The sequence below is a fragment of the Heteronotia binoei genome, chromosome 10 (genome assembly GCF_032191835.1).
Source record: "Heteronotia binoei isolate CCM8104 ecotype False Entrance Well chromosome 10, APGP_CSIRO_Hbin_v1, whole genome shotgun sequence".
Lineage (NCBI taxonomy): Eukaryota > Metazoa > Chordata > Lepidosauria > Squamata > Gekkonidae > Heteronotia > Heteronotia binoei.
The window spans coordinates 2,122,240-2,138,709 of record NC_083232.1 but is presented as its reverse complement, the minus strand read 5'-3'; the positions used below and the strand labels follow the sequence as shown (position 1 = coordinate 2,138,709).

General features: G+C 53.2%; 1 protein-coding gene across 1 annotated transcript in view; it reads left to right on the top strand.

Annotated features, from left to right (window-relative positions):
- The window catches only part of PTPN23 (protein tyrosine phosphatase non-receptor type 23), a 71,788-nt gene that overhangs the window by 28,192 nt on the left and 27,126 nt on the right, over positions 1 to 16,470 (top strand). The window contains 9 exon segments of the mRNA XM_060247890.1: positions 348 to 395; positions 2,129 to 2,185; positions 3,265 to 3,323; positions 6,466 to 6,545; positions 6,670 to 6,693; positions 6,696 to 6,783; positions 8,443 to 8,508; positions 11,478 to 11,623; positions 13,843 to 14,166. Of these exon segments, the coding sequence (XP_060103873.1) occupies positions 348 to 395; positions 2,129 to 2,185; positions 3,265 to 3,323; positions 6,466 to 6,545; positions 6,670 to 6,693; positions 6,696 to 6,783; positions 8,443 to 8,508; positions 11,478 to 11,623; positions 13,843 to 14,166 (892 nt within the window).

Below are 16,470 nucleotides of genomic sequence, written 5' to 3'. Positions count from 1 at the left end.
TTTTCTCAAGGTGGCTTTCAGACCTTGTTCACTTCTGGACATCAAGCATTTGCTCCAGCCATTTCCCACCAGGCCACTTGGCCAGGGATCCAGAGAGCCTGTCGGGAGGGTGGGATATAAATATAATAAAATAAAAGCAGGGGTCACTGGGGGTGTGTTTGTGGGGGGGGGAGGCATTTGTGAGTTCCTGCCTTGTGCCGGGGGTTGGACTAGATGGCCCTGGAGGTCCCTTCCAGCTCCCTGATGCTGTGACTCCAGTGGCTGGGGGGAGCGGCTGCAGGGGTCTTGACCCAGAGGCTCCTTCCGCCACTCTGCTTGAGCGCTTTTCCTTCTCTGTCTCTTGGCAGCTGCACATGGGGAAGCAGGCAGAGGAGCAGCAAAAGTACGGGGAGAGGGTAAGTGGGGAGCTGCAAGGGCTGTGGGGAGGGAGGGGCTCCCAAGGGGGCGTGGGCCCATGGCAAGGAAGGAAGGGGGCCAGTGCAGACTGGCAGTCCAGTCTAGAAATAGGTGGGTTTGGAAGAGATGAGCCAGGGGAAAAGCTCATTGTTGTTCTAACCTGGCTGCTTATCGTTCTTCAAGAGTTGGGCCAGGGCCACCAAGGGTCCTGGTTTTGCTGGGGTCCCCAGTGTGGTGCCCTTGACACCTTTGAGAGCCAGTTTGGTGTAGTGGTTAAGCGCACATAAGAACATAAGGGAAGCCATGTTGGATGAGGCCAATGGCCCATCCAGTCCAACACTCTGTGTCACACAGTGGCCAAAAAACCAGGTGCCATCAGGAGGTCCATCAGTGGGGCCAGGACACTAGAAACGCTCGCAGTGTGCCCCCCCAGCACCAAGAATACAGAGCATCACTTGCCCCAGACATAAGGACATAAGAGAAGCCCTGTTGGATCAGGCCAATGACCAACCCAGTCCAATACTCTGTGTCACACAGTGGTCAAAAAAACTAGGTACCATCAGGAAGTCCATCAGTGGGGCCAGGACACTAGAAACCCTCCCACTGTGCCCCCCCCCCCCCAAGCACCAAGAATACAGAGCATCACTGCCCCATACATGAGAACAGAAGAGAAGCCACGTTGGATCAGGCCAGTGGCCCATGCAGTCCAACACTCTGTGTCACATAGTGGCCAAGAAAACCCCAGGTGCCATCAGGAGGTCCATCAGTGGGGCCAGGACACTAGAAGCCTAGAAAGTTCCAACAATACGCTGTGGCTAATAGCCACTGATGGGCCTTTGCTCCAGATGTTCATCCAATCCCCTCTTGAAGCTGGCTATGCTTGTAGCTGCCACCACATCCTGTGGCAGTGAATTCCACATGTTAATCACCCTTTGGGTGAAGGACTTCCTTTTATCCGTTCTAACCCAACTGCTCAGCAATTTCATCGAATGCCCACGAGTTCTTGTATTGTGAGAAAAGGAGAAAAGTACTTCTTTCTCTACTTTCTCCATCCCATGCATAATCTTCTAAACCTCTATCATGTCACCCCACAGTCGATGTTTCTCCAAGCTAAAGAGCCGCAGGCGTTTTAACCTTTCTTCATAGGGAAAGTGTTCCAATCCTATAATCATTCTAGTTGCCCTTTTCTGCACTTTTTCCAAAGCTATAATATCCTTTTTGAGGTGCAGTGGCTAGACTCTTATCTGGGAGTACCGGGTTTGATCCTGCACTCCTCCTCCACAAGCTCAGCCACAAGTTCTCACAGAACTGTTCCTCTCAAGAGCAGCTTCTGTCAGAGCTCTCTCAGCCCCACCCACCTCCAAGTGTGTCTGTTGTGGGGGAGGCAGGGAAAGGAGATTGTGAGCCGCTCTGAGACATGGTCGGGTAGTGAAGGGTGGGGTATGAATCCAAACTCTTTTCTCTTCTTCTTCTCCTTCTTTCTTGGTTCCCATTGTATGTTCTGGACATGGAGTATCTACAGTTTTATGCTGGTTGAGTCTTTTGTTCAGGATCCCAGTTGAAAGAACCTTCCTGCCAGGCAGCGTTTTGTCCAGATGCCTGAAAAGCGTCTTGGTTCACCATGTGGGCGGCTTCCTCTCTCTCTCTCTCTGCAGTTGTTGAGCTGTTTTCTCTTCCTTGCGGTTTGTGGTGGAGGCAGCTTTGGCTCACTCCATCTTTGCCCCCTTTGCAGGTCGTCTATTTCCAGAGCGCTTTGGACAAGCTCAACGAAGCCATCAAACTGGCCAAGGTAGAGCTGGCCTTCTGCTTTAACTCCTCCCCTCACCCCCACAAGCCTGGGATTTCACGTCTGAGAAACCATAGTGGTTAAGTGAGCGGACTCTTAGCTGGGAGAACTGGGTTTGATTCCCCCACTCCTCCCCTTGCACCTGCTGGAATGGCCTTGGGTCAGCCAGAGCTCTAATAGAGAGCCAGTTTGGTGTAGTGGTTAAGTATGTGGACTCTTATCTGGGAGAACCAGGTTTGATTCCCCACTCCTCCGCTTGCAGCTGCTGGAATGGCCCTTGGTCAGCCAGAGCTCTAATAGAGAGCCAGTTTGGTGTAGTGGTTAAGTGCACAGACTCTTATCTGGGAGAACCAGGTTTGATTCCCCACTCCTCCCCTTGCAGCTGCTGGAATGGCCCTTGGTCAGCCAGAGCTCTAATAGAGAGCCAGCTTGGTGTAGTGGTTAAGTGCGCAGACTCTTATCTGGGAGAACCAGGTTTGATTCCCCACTCCTCCCCTTGCACCTGCTGGAATGGCCCTTGGTCAGCCAGAGCTCTAATAGAGAGCCAGCTTGGTGTAGTGGTTAAGTGAGCGGACTCTTAGCTGGGAGAACCGGGTTTGATTCCCCCACTTCTCCCCTTGCACCTGCTGGAATGGCCCTTGGTCAGCCATAGCTCTAACAGAGAGCCAGTTGGGTGTAGTGGTTAAGTGTGCAAATTCTTATCTGGGAGAAGCGGGTTTGATTCCCCACTCCTCCACTTGCACCTGCTGGAATGGCCATGGGTCAGCCAGAGCTCTGGCAGAGCTTGTCCTTGAAAGGGCAGCTGCTGTGAGAGCCCTCTCAGCCCCACGCACCTGACAGGGTGTCTGTTGTTGGGGAGGAAGGGAAAGGAGATTGTGAGACTCTTAGGAGTGGAGGGCGGGATAGAAATCCAATATCTTCTTCATGAGCACACATGCAAATAAAATTTGGTGGGCCTTCAAGGTGCCCAGCTGGACTCCCAACTTTGTTCTGCTGCTTCAGACGAACGGGGCGACCCAGCTGAATTTGCCTATGTGCCTGTCTTGTGTGTGTGTGTATTCTTCACAAGTGTTTTCTTCTAGGGGCAGCCTGAAACGGTGCAGGAGGCTTTGAGGTTCACCATGGATGTTATTGGAGGAAAGTGAGTCTGCGGCAGCTGTGGGGGGCGGGGAGGGGGTGCTTTGTCTCTTCCTTGCTGTTCAGCCCCAATTCTGCACCCAGAGAACAGGCGTGATGCAAAGAGAGACTAAGCGCAAACACCGCACCGTTAATGTTCTTCCCCAGGCGTAGCTATTTTTCAATTCAATGGAATTGTTTTCTGTGGCCCCAGAAGGTAGGACCTGAACCAACGGGTTGAAATTAAATCAAAAGAGTTCCTGCTCAACATCAGGAAGAACTTCCTGACCGTTAGAGCTGTTCCTTGGTGGAACAGGCTTCCCCCTCGGGAGGTGGTGGGCTCTCCTTCCTTGGAGTTTTTTAAACAGAGGCTGGATGGCCATCTGGCAGCAATGAAGATCCTGTGAATTTAGGGGGAGGTGTTTGTGAGCTTCTTGCATTGCGCAGGGGGTTGGACTAGAGGACCCTCGAGGTCTCTTCCAACTCTAGGATTCTAAGTTCCCACAGGCTTCCTCAGGAGGTGGTGGGCTCTCCTTCCTTGGGGGTTTTCAACAGAGGTTAGATGGCCCTCTGACAGCAATGAAGATCCTGTGAATTTGGAAAGGAAAGGTCCCCTGCACAAGCACCAGTCGTTTCTGTCTCTGGGATGATGTTGCTTTCACAATGTTTTCACAGCAGACTTTTTACGGGGCGGTTTGCCATTGCCTTCCCCAGTCATCTACACTACAAGCTGGGGACTCATTTCACCGACCTCGGAAGGATGGAAGGCTGAGTCAAACTTGAGCCGGCTACCTGAACCAGCTTTCGCTGGGATAGAATTCAGGTCGAGAGCAGAGAGTTCAGATCACAGTACTGCAGTACTGCTGCTTTACCACTCTGCGCCTGTGAATTTAGGGGGAGGTGTTTGTGAGTTTCCTGCGTGGTGCAGGGGGTTGGACTAGATGACCCTGGAGGTCCCTTCCAACTCTAGGATTCTGTGATTCCAAATGGTTCTGAAAGTTTGACAAAGAATTGTGGGGGGGAGTGCCATGGAGATCGGTAGGGTGGTGGTGGTGATAAAATGGCCTAAAGGGGGCTGGAAAAAGGGCTGCTGTCCCTTGGGTGTTGATGTTTGTAGAAATCCCACCTCTTGACTGCTGGAAGACAACTTTTCAGACGCTTCTCATGTGTTTCCATGATTAGCGTTATACAGCTAGGTGGGCCGGAAACCTCCTTTGTAACTGTCACGTATAGGATCCCTAAAGCTAATTCCCGTAAGAAATTAATCATAAACTCATAGAGTTGGAAGGGACCCCCTCAGGGTCATCTAGTCCAGCCCCCTGCACAATGCAGGAAATTCGCAAATACCCCCACCCCCTCCACGCCCCCAGTGACCCCTGCTCCATGCCCAGAAGATGGCAAAAACCTCCAGGATCACTGCTCAAGCTTGCTGTTAGTCCTTTCCTTCAGTGCTAGTACAGATTTGAGCTCAAGAGGGCAGGAATGGCTAACCAGGCCCTTTCCCCCCTGTTCCTTGGGTTTTCAGAGTCCTGTTCCAGAGAGAGGAGAATCCTAAATTGGAGGGAAACCTTCTCCCCCAGTGTAGTGTTGAACTTGAAGTGGGGAGTTCCAGGTTCTGGTCTCCACTCATCCATGGATCTCACTGGGTGGCCCCAGGACAGGAACAATTGCCAAAGCCTCAGGCGTATTGTGAAGGCAGAATGAAGGCAGGGAGAACCGGAGAGTCTGTTCTGAACTCCTTTGGAAGGAAAGGCTGGATAGCACCATGGCAGAGAGTGTTGTCCTGTAGCAAATGGCAGTTCCAAACTGCTGGAGCTTCACTTGGGTAGAAGCCTGAGGCCTGGGGAAAAGTGGATCTCTCTCACACCCACACCCCACAACCTCCTGGCCGCCTCCTACCTAGAGGGAATGCTTATTAAATTTGCTGATGATACTAAATTGGGAGGAGTTGCAAACACAGAAGAAGACAGAAACAGGATGACCTTGACAGGCTGGCAAACTGGGCTAAAACCAATGAAATGAATTTTAACGGGGATAAATGTAAAGTTCTGCATTTAGGTAGGAAAAATCCAATTCATGGTTACAGGATGGGGGAGACTTGTCTTAGCAGTAGACTGTGCGAAAAGGATCTAGGGGTCTTAGTGGACCATACGCTGAACATGAGTCAACAGTGTGATGTGGTGACTAAAAAGGCAAATGCAATTTTGGGCTGTATCAACCGAAGTATTGTGTCCAGATCACGTAAAGTGATGGTATCGCTTTACTCTGCTTTGGTAAGACCTCACCTGGAGTACTGTATTCAGTTTTGGGCACCACATATTAAGAAGGATATAGATACACTGGAACGTGTCCAGAGGAGGGCGACAAAGATGGTGAGGGGTCTGGAGACCAAGTCCTATGAGGAAAGGTTGAAGGAGCTGGGCATGTTTAGCCTGGAGAGGAGGCGGCTGAGAGGTGATAGGATCACCACCTTCAAGGACTTGAAGGGCTGTCATATAGAGGATGGGGTGGAATTGTTTTCCGTGGCCCCAGAAGGCAGGACCAGAACCAATGGGTTGAAATTAAATCAAAAGAGTCTCCGGCTCAACATTAGGAAGAACTTCCTGACTGTTAGAGCGGTCCCTCAGTGGAACAGGCTTCCTCCTTGTAGGTGGTGGGTTCTCCTTCTTTGGAGGTTTTTAAACAGAGGCTAGATGGCCATCTGACAGCAAGGAAGATCCTGTGAATTTAGGGGGAGGTGTTTGTGAGTTTCCTGCATTGTGCAGGGGGTTGGACTAGATGACCCTAGAGGTTCCTTCCAACTCTGTGATTCTATGATATGATCACCATCTTCAAGGACTTGAGGATGGGATGGAATTGTTTTCTGTGGCCCCATTTCAACCAGTGGGTTGAAATTAAATCAAAAGAGTTTCCGGCTCAACGTTTGGAAGAACTTCCTGACCGTGAGAGCAGTTCCTCAGTGGAACAGGCTTCCTCCTTGGGAGGTGTTGGGCTCTCCTTCCTTGGAGGTTTGGAAACCGAGGCTAGATGGCCATCTGACAGCGATGATCCTGTGAATTTGGGGTAGGTATTTGTGGGTTTCCTGCCTTGTGCAGGGGGTTGGACTAGATGACCCTGGAGGCCCCTTACAACTCTATGATTCCTTTTGGTCTTGGGTTGCTGTTCAGGTTCAACTCTGCCAAGAAGGACAACGACTTCATCTACCACGAAGCAGTTCCTGCCTTGGACACCTTGCAGTCGGTGAAAGGTAAAGCCGGCCCCGCTCGGCTTTGTCTGCTGCTACGGGTGGAGGAGGGCTGGGTTCTAGCCGTCGTTCTGCACTACAATGGGAGGTCTAAGTCTCTGGTCCTGCTGCTCTGTCTTCCCCTCAGGTGCTCCTCTGGTGAAGGCCCTTCCGTCAACCCCACAGACCCGGCTGTGACAGGCCCTGACATTTTTGCCAAGCTGGTTCCGATGGCTGCCCACGAAGCATCTTCGCTCTACAGGCAAGTGGGCGTTGGGGATGCAGGGAGGAGGCCGCTCTCTTTTGCCTGACCTCGACTGGTGGGTCTTTGCAAAGCAGGTGGGAGCAGCGCTCACTTTGTAGCAGGAGCTCCTTTGCATATTAGGCCACACCTCCTGACGTAGCCAATCCTCCTGGAGCTGACAGTAGGCCCCGTAAGAAGAGCCCTGGAAGCTCCTGGAGGATTGGCGACATCAGCAGGGTGTGGCCTAATATGCAAAGGAGCTCCTGCTATAAAATGAGCCCCGGGTGGGAGTATCGTGGTTCATAAGGAAAATGAGACTGGTCGGCATTAGAAAGCGGCGGAAGGAAGACTTCCTAACGGGGGTGGCCAGACTTGCTTAACATAAGAGCCAGATAGAATAACCGTCGGATATTTGACAGCCGCAAGACATGAATGTGAGATGTTTGAGAGCTTCAAGGAAAGAAGGAAGGAAGGAAAGATGGAAAGAAAGCAAATAGATGGGGGGAGGGAGAGGTGGAAAGAAAGCAACTTTTAACTTTAAATGCATCCTCCAAGCCTCCAGCTGGCTTGGCTTGGAGAAATGATTTAAAGGGAGACCAATGCCTTCTCCAAACTGGCCGACGGGGTGGTGGGAGCTTAGAGAGGCAGTTTTATGTAGTATTTTAGCGTGCGGACTCTTATCTGGGAGAACTGGGTTTGATTCCCCACTCCTCCCCTTGCAGCTGCTGGAATGACCTTGGGTCAGCCATAGCTCTCGCAGGAGTTGTCCTTGAAAGGGCAGCTGCTGTAAGAGCTCTCTCAACCCCACCTACCTCACAGGGTGTCTGTTGTGGGGGAGGAAGAGAGCCAGTTTGGTGTAGTGGTTAAGTGCATGGACTCTTATCTGAGAAAACTGGGTTTGATTCCCCACTCCTCCACTTGCAGCTGCTGGAATGGCCTTGGGTCAGCCAGAGCTCTAATAGAGAGCCAATTTGGTGTAGTGGTTAAGTGTGTGGACTCTTATCTGGAAGAACCAGGTTTGATTCCCCACTTCTCCCCTTGCACCTGCTGGAATGGCCTTGGGTCAGCCATAGCTCTCGCAGGAGCTGTCCTTGGACGGGCAGCTACTGTCAGAGCTCTCTCAGCCCCACCCGCCTCACAGGGTGTCTGTTGTGGGGAGGAAGATACAGGAGATTGTGAGCTGCTCTGAGACCCTGTCCTTGAAAGGGCAGCTTCTGGGAGAGCTCTCTCAGCCCCACCCACCTCACAGGGTGTCTGTTGTGGGGAGGAAGATACAGGAGATTGTGAGCTGCTCTGAGACTCTGATTCAGAGAGAAGGCAGGGTATAAATCTGCATTCGTCGTCGTCTTCTTGAGAGCCACACAATGGGTGTGAAAGAGCCACCGTTTAGCCACCTGCTTCATAGGAAGGTCCATGGGTTTGGGAGGAGTTTTCTCCTGAGGATCTTTTTCTAAGGAAGGGGGGCACACATTTGGGTCCGTGAAGGCTGAGCTTCGGGCAGGACAGGCGCAGTAAGAAGGCATGCCCTCAGAACAGTGCACTGTGATGTGTTTGGCGTGCTGGACATGAACCCCTCTCCCCGGGCAGAGGCCCTGGCCAGACCCTGCAGCAGAGCGGCCCTCCCTGCCTGCCCAGCGCCGGCACTGAGCAGCTCTTCCTTCTCCTCTCTCTGCCCAGTGAAGAAAAGGCCAAGCTGCTGCGAGAAGTGATGGCCAAGATTGAAGCCAAGAACGAAGTGCTGGAGTAAGTTGGCTTTTGGGTCCAGAAGGAGGGTGGGGGGAAGGGGGCATGCTACAGGGGTGGGGGTAGGGAGAGGTGGTCACAACTGACTGGACACAGTCATGCTCCATGGACTCCACTGGGGCCTGTCTTAAGAACATAAGAACATAAGAGAAGCCATGTTAGATCAGGCCAATGGCCCATCCAGTCCAACATTCTGTGTCACACAGCGGCCAAATATATATATATATATATATACACACACATACACACTGTGGCTAATAGCCACTGATGGACCTCTGCTCCATATTTTTATCTAACCCCCTCTTGAAGGTGGCCATGCTTGTGGCCGCCACTACCTCCTGTGGCAGTGAATTCCACATGTTAATCACCCTTTGGGTGAAGAAGTACTTCCTTTTATCGGTTTTAACCTGTCTGCTCAGCAGTTTCATCGAATGCCCACGAGTTCTCGTATTGTGAGAAAGGGAGAAAAGTACTTCTTTCTCTACTTTCTCCATCCCATGCATTATCTTGTAAATGATAATGTCTTGAATGCATGAAGCTGCCTTCTACTGAACAGGACCCCTAATCCATAAGAACATAAGAGAAGCTGTGTTGGGTTAGGCCAGTGGCCCATCCAGTCCAGCACTCTGTGTTACACGGGCCAAAAAAACTAAGTGCCATCAGGAGGTCCACCAGTGGGGCCAGGACACTAGAAGCGCTCCCACTGTGCCCCCCTCAAGCACCAAGAATACAGAGCGTCACTGCCCCAGACATTAGAACATAAGAGAAGCCTTGTTGGATCAGACCAATGGCCCATCCAGTCCAACACTCTGTGCCACACAGGGGCCAAAAAACCCAAGTGCCATCAGGAGATCCACCAGTGGGGCTAGAAGCTCTTCCACTGTGCCTTTCCCAGCACAAAAATACAGAGCATCACTGCCCCAGACAGAGAGTTCCATCTATACCTTGTGGCTAATAGCCCACTGATGGACTTCTGCTCCAGATGTTTATCCAATCCCCTCTTGAAGCTGTCTATGCTTGTAGCTTCCACCACCTCCTGTGGCAGTGAATTCCACATGTTAATCACCCTTTGGGTGAAGAAGGACTTCCTTTATCCATTCTAACCCGACTGCTTAGCAATTTCAGGGAGTGTCCACAAGTTCTCGTATTGTTAAAAGGGAGAAAAGTACTTGGAGAGCCAGTTTGGTGTAGTGGTTAAGTGTGCGGACTCTTATCTGGGAGAACCGGGTTTGATTCCCCACTCCTCCACTCGCACCTGCTAGCATGGCCTTGGGTCATGGCAGAGGTTGTCCTTGAAAGGGCAGCTGCTGTGAGAGCCCTCTCCAGCCCCACCCACCTCACAGGGTGTCTGTTGTGGGGGAGGAAGGTAAAGGAGAGTGTGAGCCGCTCTGAGACTCTTCGGAGTGGAGGGCGGGATATAAATCCAAGATCTTCATCTACCTCACAGGGTGTCTGTTGTGGGGGAGGAAGGGAAAGGAGATTGTGAGCCGCTCTGAGACTCTTCGGAGTGGAGGGCGGGATATAAATCCAATATCTTCTTCTTCTATCTTCTACTTCTTTCTCTACCTTCTCCATCTCATGCATAATCTTGTCAAGCTCTATCATGTCACCCCGCAGTCAACGTTTCTCCAAGCTAAAGAGCCCCAAGCGTTTTAACCTTCCTTCATAGGGAAAGTGTTCCAACCATTGAATCATTCTAGTTGCCCTTTCTGTGCTTTTCCCAAGGCTAGAATATATTTTTTGATGTGTGGTGACCAGAATTGTACACAGAACTCCAAATGAAGCTGCACCATTGATCTATACAGGGGCGTTATGATACTGGCTGATTTGTTTTCAATTCCTTTCCTAATAATTCCCACATGAAGGTCAGTCTGGACTAAGACCGGCAGTGGCCATTGATGGCCTCTCAGGCGGAGGTCCTTCACATCACCTCCGATGTTCCCTCTGAGCTGCTGAGTCTTGTAAGCAAACATTCTACTTTGTGAGCTACTGGCATTGCAGTTGTGAGCTACTGCATAAATTAAGGCAAATGCAATTTTGGGCTGTATCAACAGAAGTCTAGTGTCCAGAATACGTGATGTGATGGTATTGCTTTACTCTGCTCTGGTGAGACCTCACCTGGAGTCTTGTGTTCCGTTTTGGGCACCACATTTTAAGACAAGCTGGAAAGGGGTCCAGAGGAGGGTGATGAAGATGGTGAGGGGTCTGGAAACCAAGTCCTATGAGGAAAGGTTGAAGGAGCTGGGGATGTTTAGCCTGGAGAGGAGGCGGCTGAGAGGTGATAGGATCACCAAGTACTTGAAGGGCTGTCCTAAAGAGGATGGGGCGGAATTGTTTTCTGTGGCCCCAGAAGGTCGAACCAGAACCAACAGGTTGAAATTAAATCCAAAGAGTTTCCAGCTCAACATTAGGAAGAACTTCCTGACTGTTAGAGCGGTTCCTCAGTGGAACAGGCTTCCTCCTTGGGAGGTGGTGGGCTCTCCTTCCTTGGAGGTTTTTCAACAGAGGCTAGATGGCCATCTGACAGTGATGGAGATCCTGTGAATTTAAGGGGAGGTGTTTGTGGGTTTCCTGCATTGTGCAGGGGGTTGGACTAGATGACCCTGGAGGTCCTTTCCAACTCTATGATTCTATGATTCTAATTTAGTCTGGGGCCCTCCTCCCTGAGCCGAGACAAAAATCTGTGAGTTGGAGGCTAAAAATCTGTGAGCTAGCTCATGCTAACTCAGCTTAAAGCGAACACTGATCCTTGTAATGAGAGGTGCTGCCGGGGATTGAACCTGGGACCTTCTGCACACCAAGCAGAGGCTCTACCAAGCAGAGGCTCTACGGATGCGGTGTCACTCCAGGAGGGGACAGCGATGGCCTCCCAGGAACCCCCCCCCCCCAAGCGTAGCCCCTTCCTCCCTGCTTGTGTGGCCTGGCTCCAGTGGGCAGTCAGTCTCATGATGCGTTTTCTCTGCATGCAGGCAGTTCATGGACTCCCTCCAGCTGGACCCCGAGACGGTGGACAACTTGGACATGTACGACCACATCCCCCCGGTCTTGATGGAGAAGTGCGCGGCCCTGAGCGTGCGCCCGGAGACGGTGAAGAACCTCGTCCAGTCCATGCAGGGTAAGCAGCTGCCCCCGCAGTCCTGCATCTGGGGCGTGACTCTTCTGCAGGGCCAGTCTGACTTTCCACACAAGCTCCTGGGTTTGCGTCAAGGAAGACAAGCACATCAGAAGAGCCCTGCTGAGTCAGACCAGGGAAGGTCCAGCACAGTGGCCAGCCAGTTCCTCTGGAGGGCCAACAACAGGGCAGAGAAGCCGAGGCCTTCCCCTCACAAGAGCATCAAAAGAGCCCAGCTGGATCAGGCCAGGGAGGGTCCACCTAGTCCAGCCTCCTGTCTCACACAGGGGCCAGCCAGTTCCTCTGGAGGGCCAACAACAGGGCAGAGAGGCTGAGGCCTTCCCCTGAGAAGAGCATCAGAAGAGCCCTGCTGGATCAGGCCAGTGAGGCTCCATCTAGTCCAGCCTCCTGTCTCACACAGTGGCCAACCAGTTCCTCTGGAGGGCCAACAACAGGGCAGAGAGGCTGAGGCCTTCCCCTGAGGAGAACATCAGAAGAGCCCTGCTGGGTCAGACCAGGGAGGGTCCATCTAGTCCAGCCTCCTGTCTCACACAGTGGCCAGCCAGTTCCTCTGAAGGGCCAGCAGCAGGGCAGAGAGGCCGAGGCCTTCCCCTTAGAAGAACACCAGAAGAGCCCTGCTGGGTCAGACCAGGGAGGGTCCATCTAGTCCAGCCTCCTGTCTCACACAGTGGCCAGCCGGTTCCTCTGGAGGGCCAGCAGGGCAGAGAGGCTGAGGTCTTCCCCTGAGAAGAACATCAGAAGAGCCCTGCTGGATCAGACCAGGGAGGGGCCATCTAGTCCAGCCTCCTGTCTCACACAGTGGCCAGCCAGTTCCTCTGAAGGGCCAGCAGCAGGGCAGAGAGGCCGAGGCCTTCCCCTTAGAAGAACACCAGAAGAGCCCTGCTGGATCAGACCAGGGAGGGTCCATCTAGTCCAGCCTCCTGTCTCACACAGGGGCCAGCCAGTTCCTCTGGAGGGCCAACAACAGGGCAGAGAGGCCGAGGCCTTCCCCTGAGAAGAACATCAGAAGAGCCCTGCTGGATCAGACCAGGGAGGGTCCATCTAGTCCAGCCTCCTGTCTCACACAGGGGCCAGCCAGTTCCTCTGGAGGGCCAACAACAGGGCAGAGAGGCTGTGGCCTTCCCCTGAGAAGAACATCAGAAGAGCCCTGATGGATCAGGCCAGTGAGGCTCCATCTAGTCCAGCCTCCAGTCTCACACAAGGGCCAACCAGTTCTTCTGGAGGGCCAACAACAGGGCAGAGAGGCCGAGGCCTTCCCCTGAGAAGAACATCAGAAGAGCCCTGCTGGATCAGACCAGTGAGGCTCCATCTAGTTCAGCCTCCAGTCTCACACAAGGGCCAACCAGTTCTTCTGGAGGGCCAACAACAGGGCAGAGAGGCCAAGGCCTTCCTCTGAGAAGAAAAACATTGGAAGAGCCCTGATGGATCAGACCAGTGAGGGTCCATCTAGTCCAGCCTCCTGTCTCACACAGTGGCCAGCCAGTTCCTCTGAAGGGCCAGCAGCAGGGCAGAGAGGCCGAGGCCTTCCCCTTAGAAGAACACCAGAAGAGCCCTGCTGGGTCAGACCAGGGAGGGTCCATCTAGTCCAGCCTCCTGTCTCACGCAGTGGCCAGCCAGTTCCTCTGGAGGGCCAACAGGGCAGAGAGGCCGAGGCCTTCCCCTGATATTGACTCCTTCAGAATGAAACTTAAAGGTTTGTAATGGTGCAGAATTTGTCACAGAGAGCAACTGGTTGGCCCAAACCTCTTGCCTGAGTAAAGGGCTGGCGTCTTCCCGTGTGCATGTGAAGGACCGAGATCCATGCAGCAGCAGCCGTTGCAGACTGTATGCCTCTTGCTCCTCCGCAAGCAGAATGAATGCTGGCTGTAAGAACTGGTAATTATCCCATCTCCGTGTAATGCTCGGGTCCATTAGAGTGCAGTGACTGCTTTGGGGAAGAGGGGAGGTGTACGCAGTGTGTGGGCGGGGGGGGGGTGCCCTACTGGGTGGTCTTCCCCAGGGGTGTCCTCAGGCCCTTCTGCAAGTCAGGGGTGCAGCTGAAGCCCCAGAGCCGAGTCTTGGCAGATGGTGCTGCTTGCAGGACGAATCGGTGCCCTTTGTGTCCAAGCTGCTGTCCTTCCCCCCCATGTATTGTGCTGGGGGTGTCGGGCCGTGCTTTGCTTGCCGTTTCGTCTCAGTCGCTCTCCTTCCTCCCCCCGCAGTGCTGTCTGGGGTTTTCACGGACGTGGAAGCCTCTCTGAAAGAGATCAAGGACCTCCTGGACGGAGACGAGGCCCAGGAGCAGAAGCTGCAGGAGGCCCTGGGGAAGCTGCCCCCCCAGCAAGGCTCTCCTCCCCCCGCCGCCTGCCCCGCCCTGGCAGAAGTGGCCAAGGAGTGGGCCAAGTACATGGAGGTGCACGAGAAGGCCAGCTTCACCAACGCCGAGCTGCACAAGGCCATGAACCTTCACATCAGCAACCTGCGGCTGCTCAGCGGGCCCCTGGAGCAAGTGAGGGCTGCCTTGCCCACCCCCAGCCTTACCGAAGGTGAGAGGCGCTCCTTCGTGTGCCCTGCTGGGCCTCTTAACGCACGGATGGCTCACGGTATCTGTTTACCCTGAGCAAAAATCCTGGCTGCTGCCCGTCAGGGCCAAGCAAGGCTCCCTCCTCTGCTGCTTCTGGCCGGGGCCAAGTGAGGCTCCCTCCTCTGCTGCTGCCGGCTGGGGCCAAGCAAGGCTCCCTCCTCTGCTTCTGCCAGCCGGGGCCAAGAGAGGCTCCCTCCTCTGCTGCTGCCGGCTGGGGCCAAGCATGGCTTCCTCCTCTGCTGCTGCCGGCTGGGGCCTAGCAAGGCTCCCTCCTCTGCTGCTGGAGGCAGAGAGCAAGCTGGGCTCTTACTGGGCATCTGCAACCCCTCACCAAGTTTGGTGTAGTGGTTAAGTGCGCGGACTCTTATCTGGGAGAACCGGGTTTGATTCCCCACTCCTCCACTTGCACCTGCTGGAATGGCCTTGGGTCAGCCAGAGCTCTCATAGGAGTTGCCCTTGAAAGGACAGCTTCTGGGGGAGCTCTTTCAGCACTCTTTCACCTCACAGGGTGGATCTAAGAGCCACTCTGGTGTAGTGGTTAAGTGCATGGGCTCTTATCTGGGAGAACCAGGTTTGATTCCCCACTCCTCCACTTGCAGCTGCTGGAATGGCCTTGGGTCAGCCATAGCTCTAATAGAGAGCCAGTTGGGTGTAGTGGTTAAGTGTGCGGACTCTTATCTGGGAGAACCGGGTTTGATTCCCCACTCCTCCACTTGCACCTCCTGGAATGGCCTTGGGTCAGCCATAGCTCTAATAGAGAGCCAGTTGGGTGTAGTGGTTAAGTGCATGGGCTCTTATCTGGGAGAACCGGGTTTGATTCTCCACTCCTCCACTTGCACCTCCTGGAATGGCCTTGGGTCAGCCATAGCTCTAATAGAGAGCCAGTTGGGTGTAGTGGTTAAGTGCATGGGCTCTTATCTGGGAGAACCGGGTTTGATTCTCCACTCCTCCACTTGCACCTCCTGGAATGGCCTTGGGTCAGCCATAGCTCTAATAGAGAGCCAGTTGGGTGTAGTGGTTAAGTGCATGGACTCTTATCTGGGAGAACCGGGTTTGATTCCCCACTCCTCCAGTTGCAGCTGCTGGAATGGCCTTGGGTCAGCCATAGCTCTAATAGAGAGCCAGTTGGGTGTAGTGGTTAAGTGCGCAGACTCTTATCTGGGAGAACCAGGTTTGATTCTCCACTCCTCCACTTGCACCTCCTGGAATGGCCTTGGGTCAGCCATAGCTCTAATAGAGAGCCAGTTGGGTGTAGTGGTTAAGTGCATGGACTCTTATCTGGGAGAACCGGGTTTGATTCCCCACTCCTCCAGTTGCAGCTGCTGGAATGGCCTTGGGTCAGCCATAGCTCTGGCAGAGGTTGTCCTTGAAAGGGCAGCTTCTGGGAGAGCTCTCTCAGCCCCACCCACCTTACAGGGTGTCTGTTGTAAGCCGCTCTGAGTCTCTTATTCAGAGAGAAAGGTGGGGTATAAATCTGCAGTCTTCGTCTTCCTCACTGTGGTGCCTTGAACAGTTGGGTGGGGAGCTTAGCCAGAGGACCTGCGTAGGGGTCTGCTGTGGGGCTGTTCCTCTACCAAGAGAACCCACCTGACTGCCGTTCCGATGCCTGCACCTCGAACCCTTCTGCCTAGCCGCTGAGCTGGAGAGGCTGGAGGTCCTCTGCCCTTGCGTTCTGAAGTTCAGTTGACAGGCCTTCAGTCCCGGTTTTCTGCCCTGGTTAGGCCCACATGCTCTGCTGCAGGAGAACATGGAAACTGGTGGGAGAACGTTCACTCATATGAGGTGGGACGTTCTCCCTTCAGCTGTGGAGGAGGAGAGATACAAAAAAGTGCCGTTCCAGGAACGATTATGCCCCTGCTGCAACGATGGTATCGAATCTTTAGTCCACATCATATTTGACCGTGAGGCTTATAAATGATCATCGCGAAGTACTTCCATTTCCCACAGCCATGCCTTTTACCCATAGTCAAATGCTGCAACTCCTTAAGAATCGTCTTGGCAAGAAGAACCCTGAGGTTGCATACAGATTAGCAAAAGTTGGCTGGCTTGCCACAAAAATTAGGGAAAACTCTTAATAAGAACATAAGAGAAGCCATGTTGGATCAGGCCAATGGCCCATCCAGTCCAACACTGTGTCACATAAGAACATAAGAGAAGCCCTGTTGGATCAGGTCAATGGCCCATCCAGTCCAACACTCTGTGTCACATAAGAGAAGCCCTGTTGGATCAGGCCAGTGGCCCATCCAGCCCAACACTCTGTGTCACA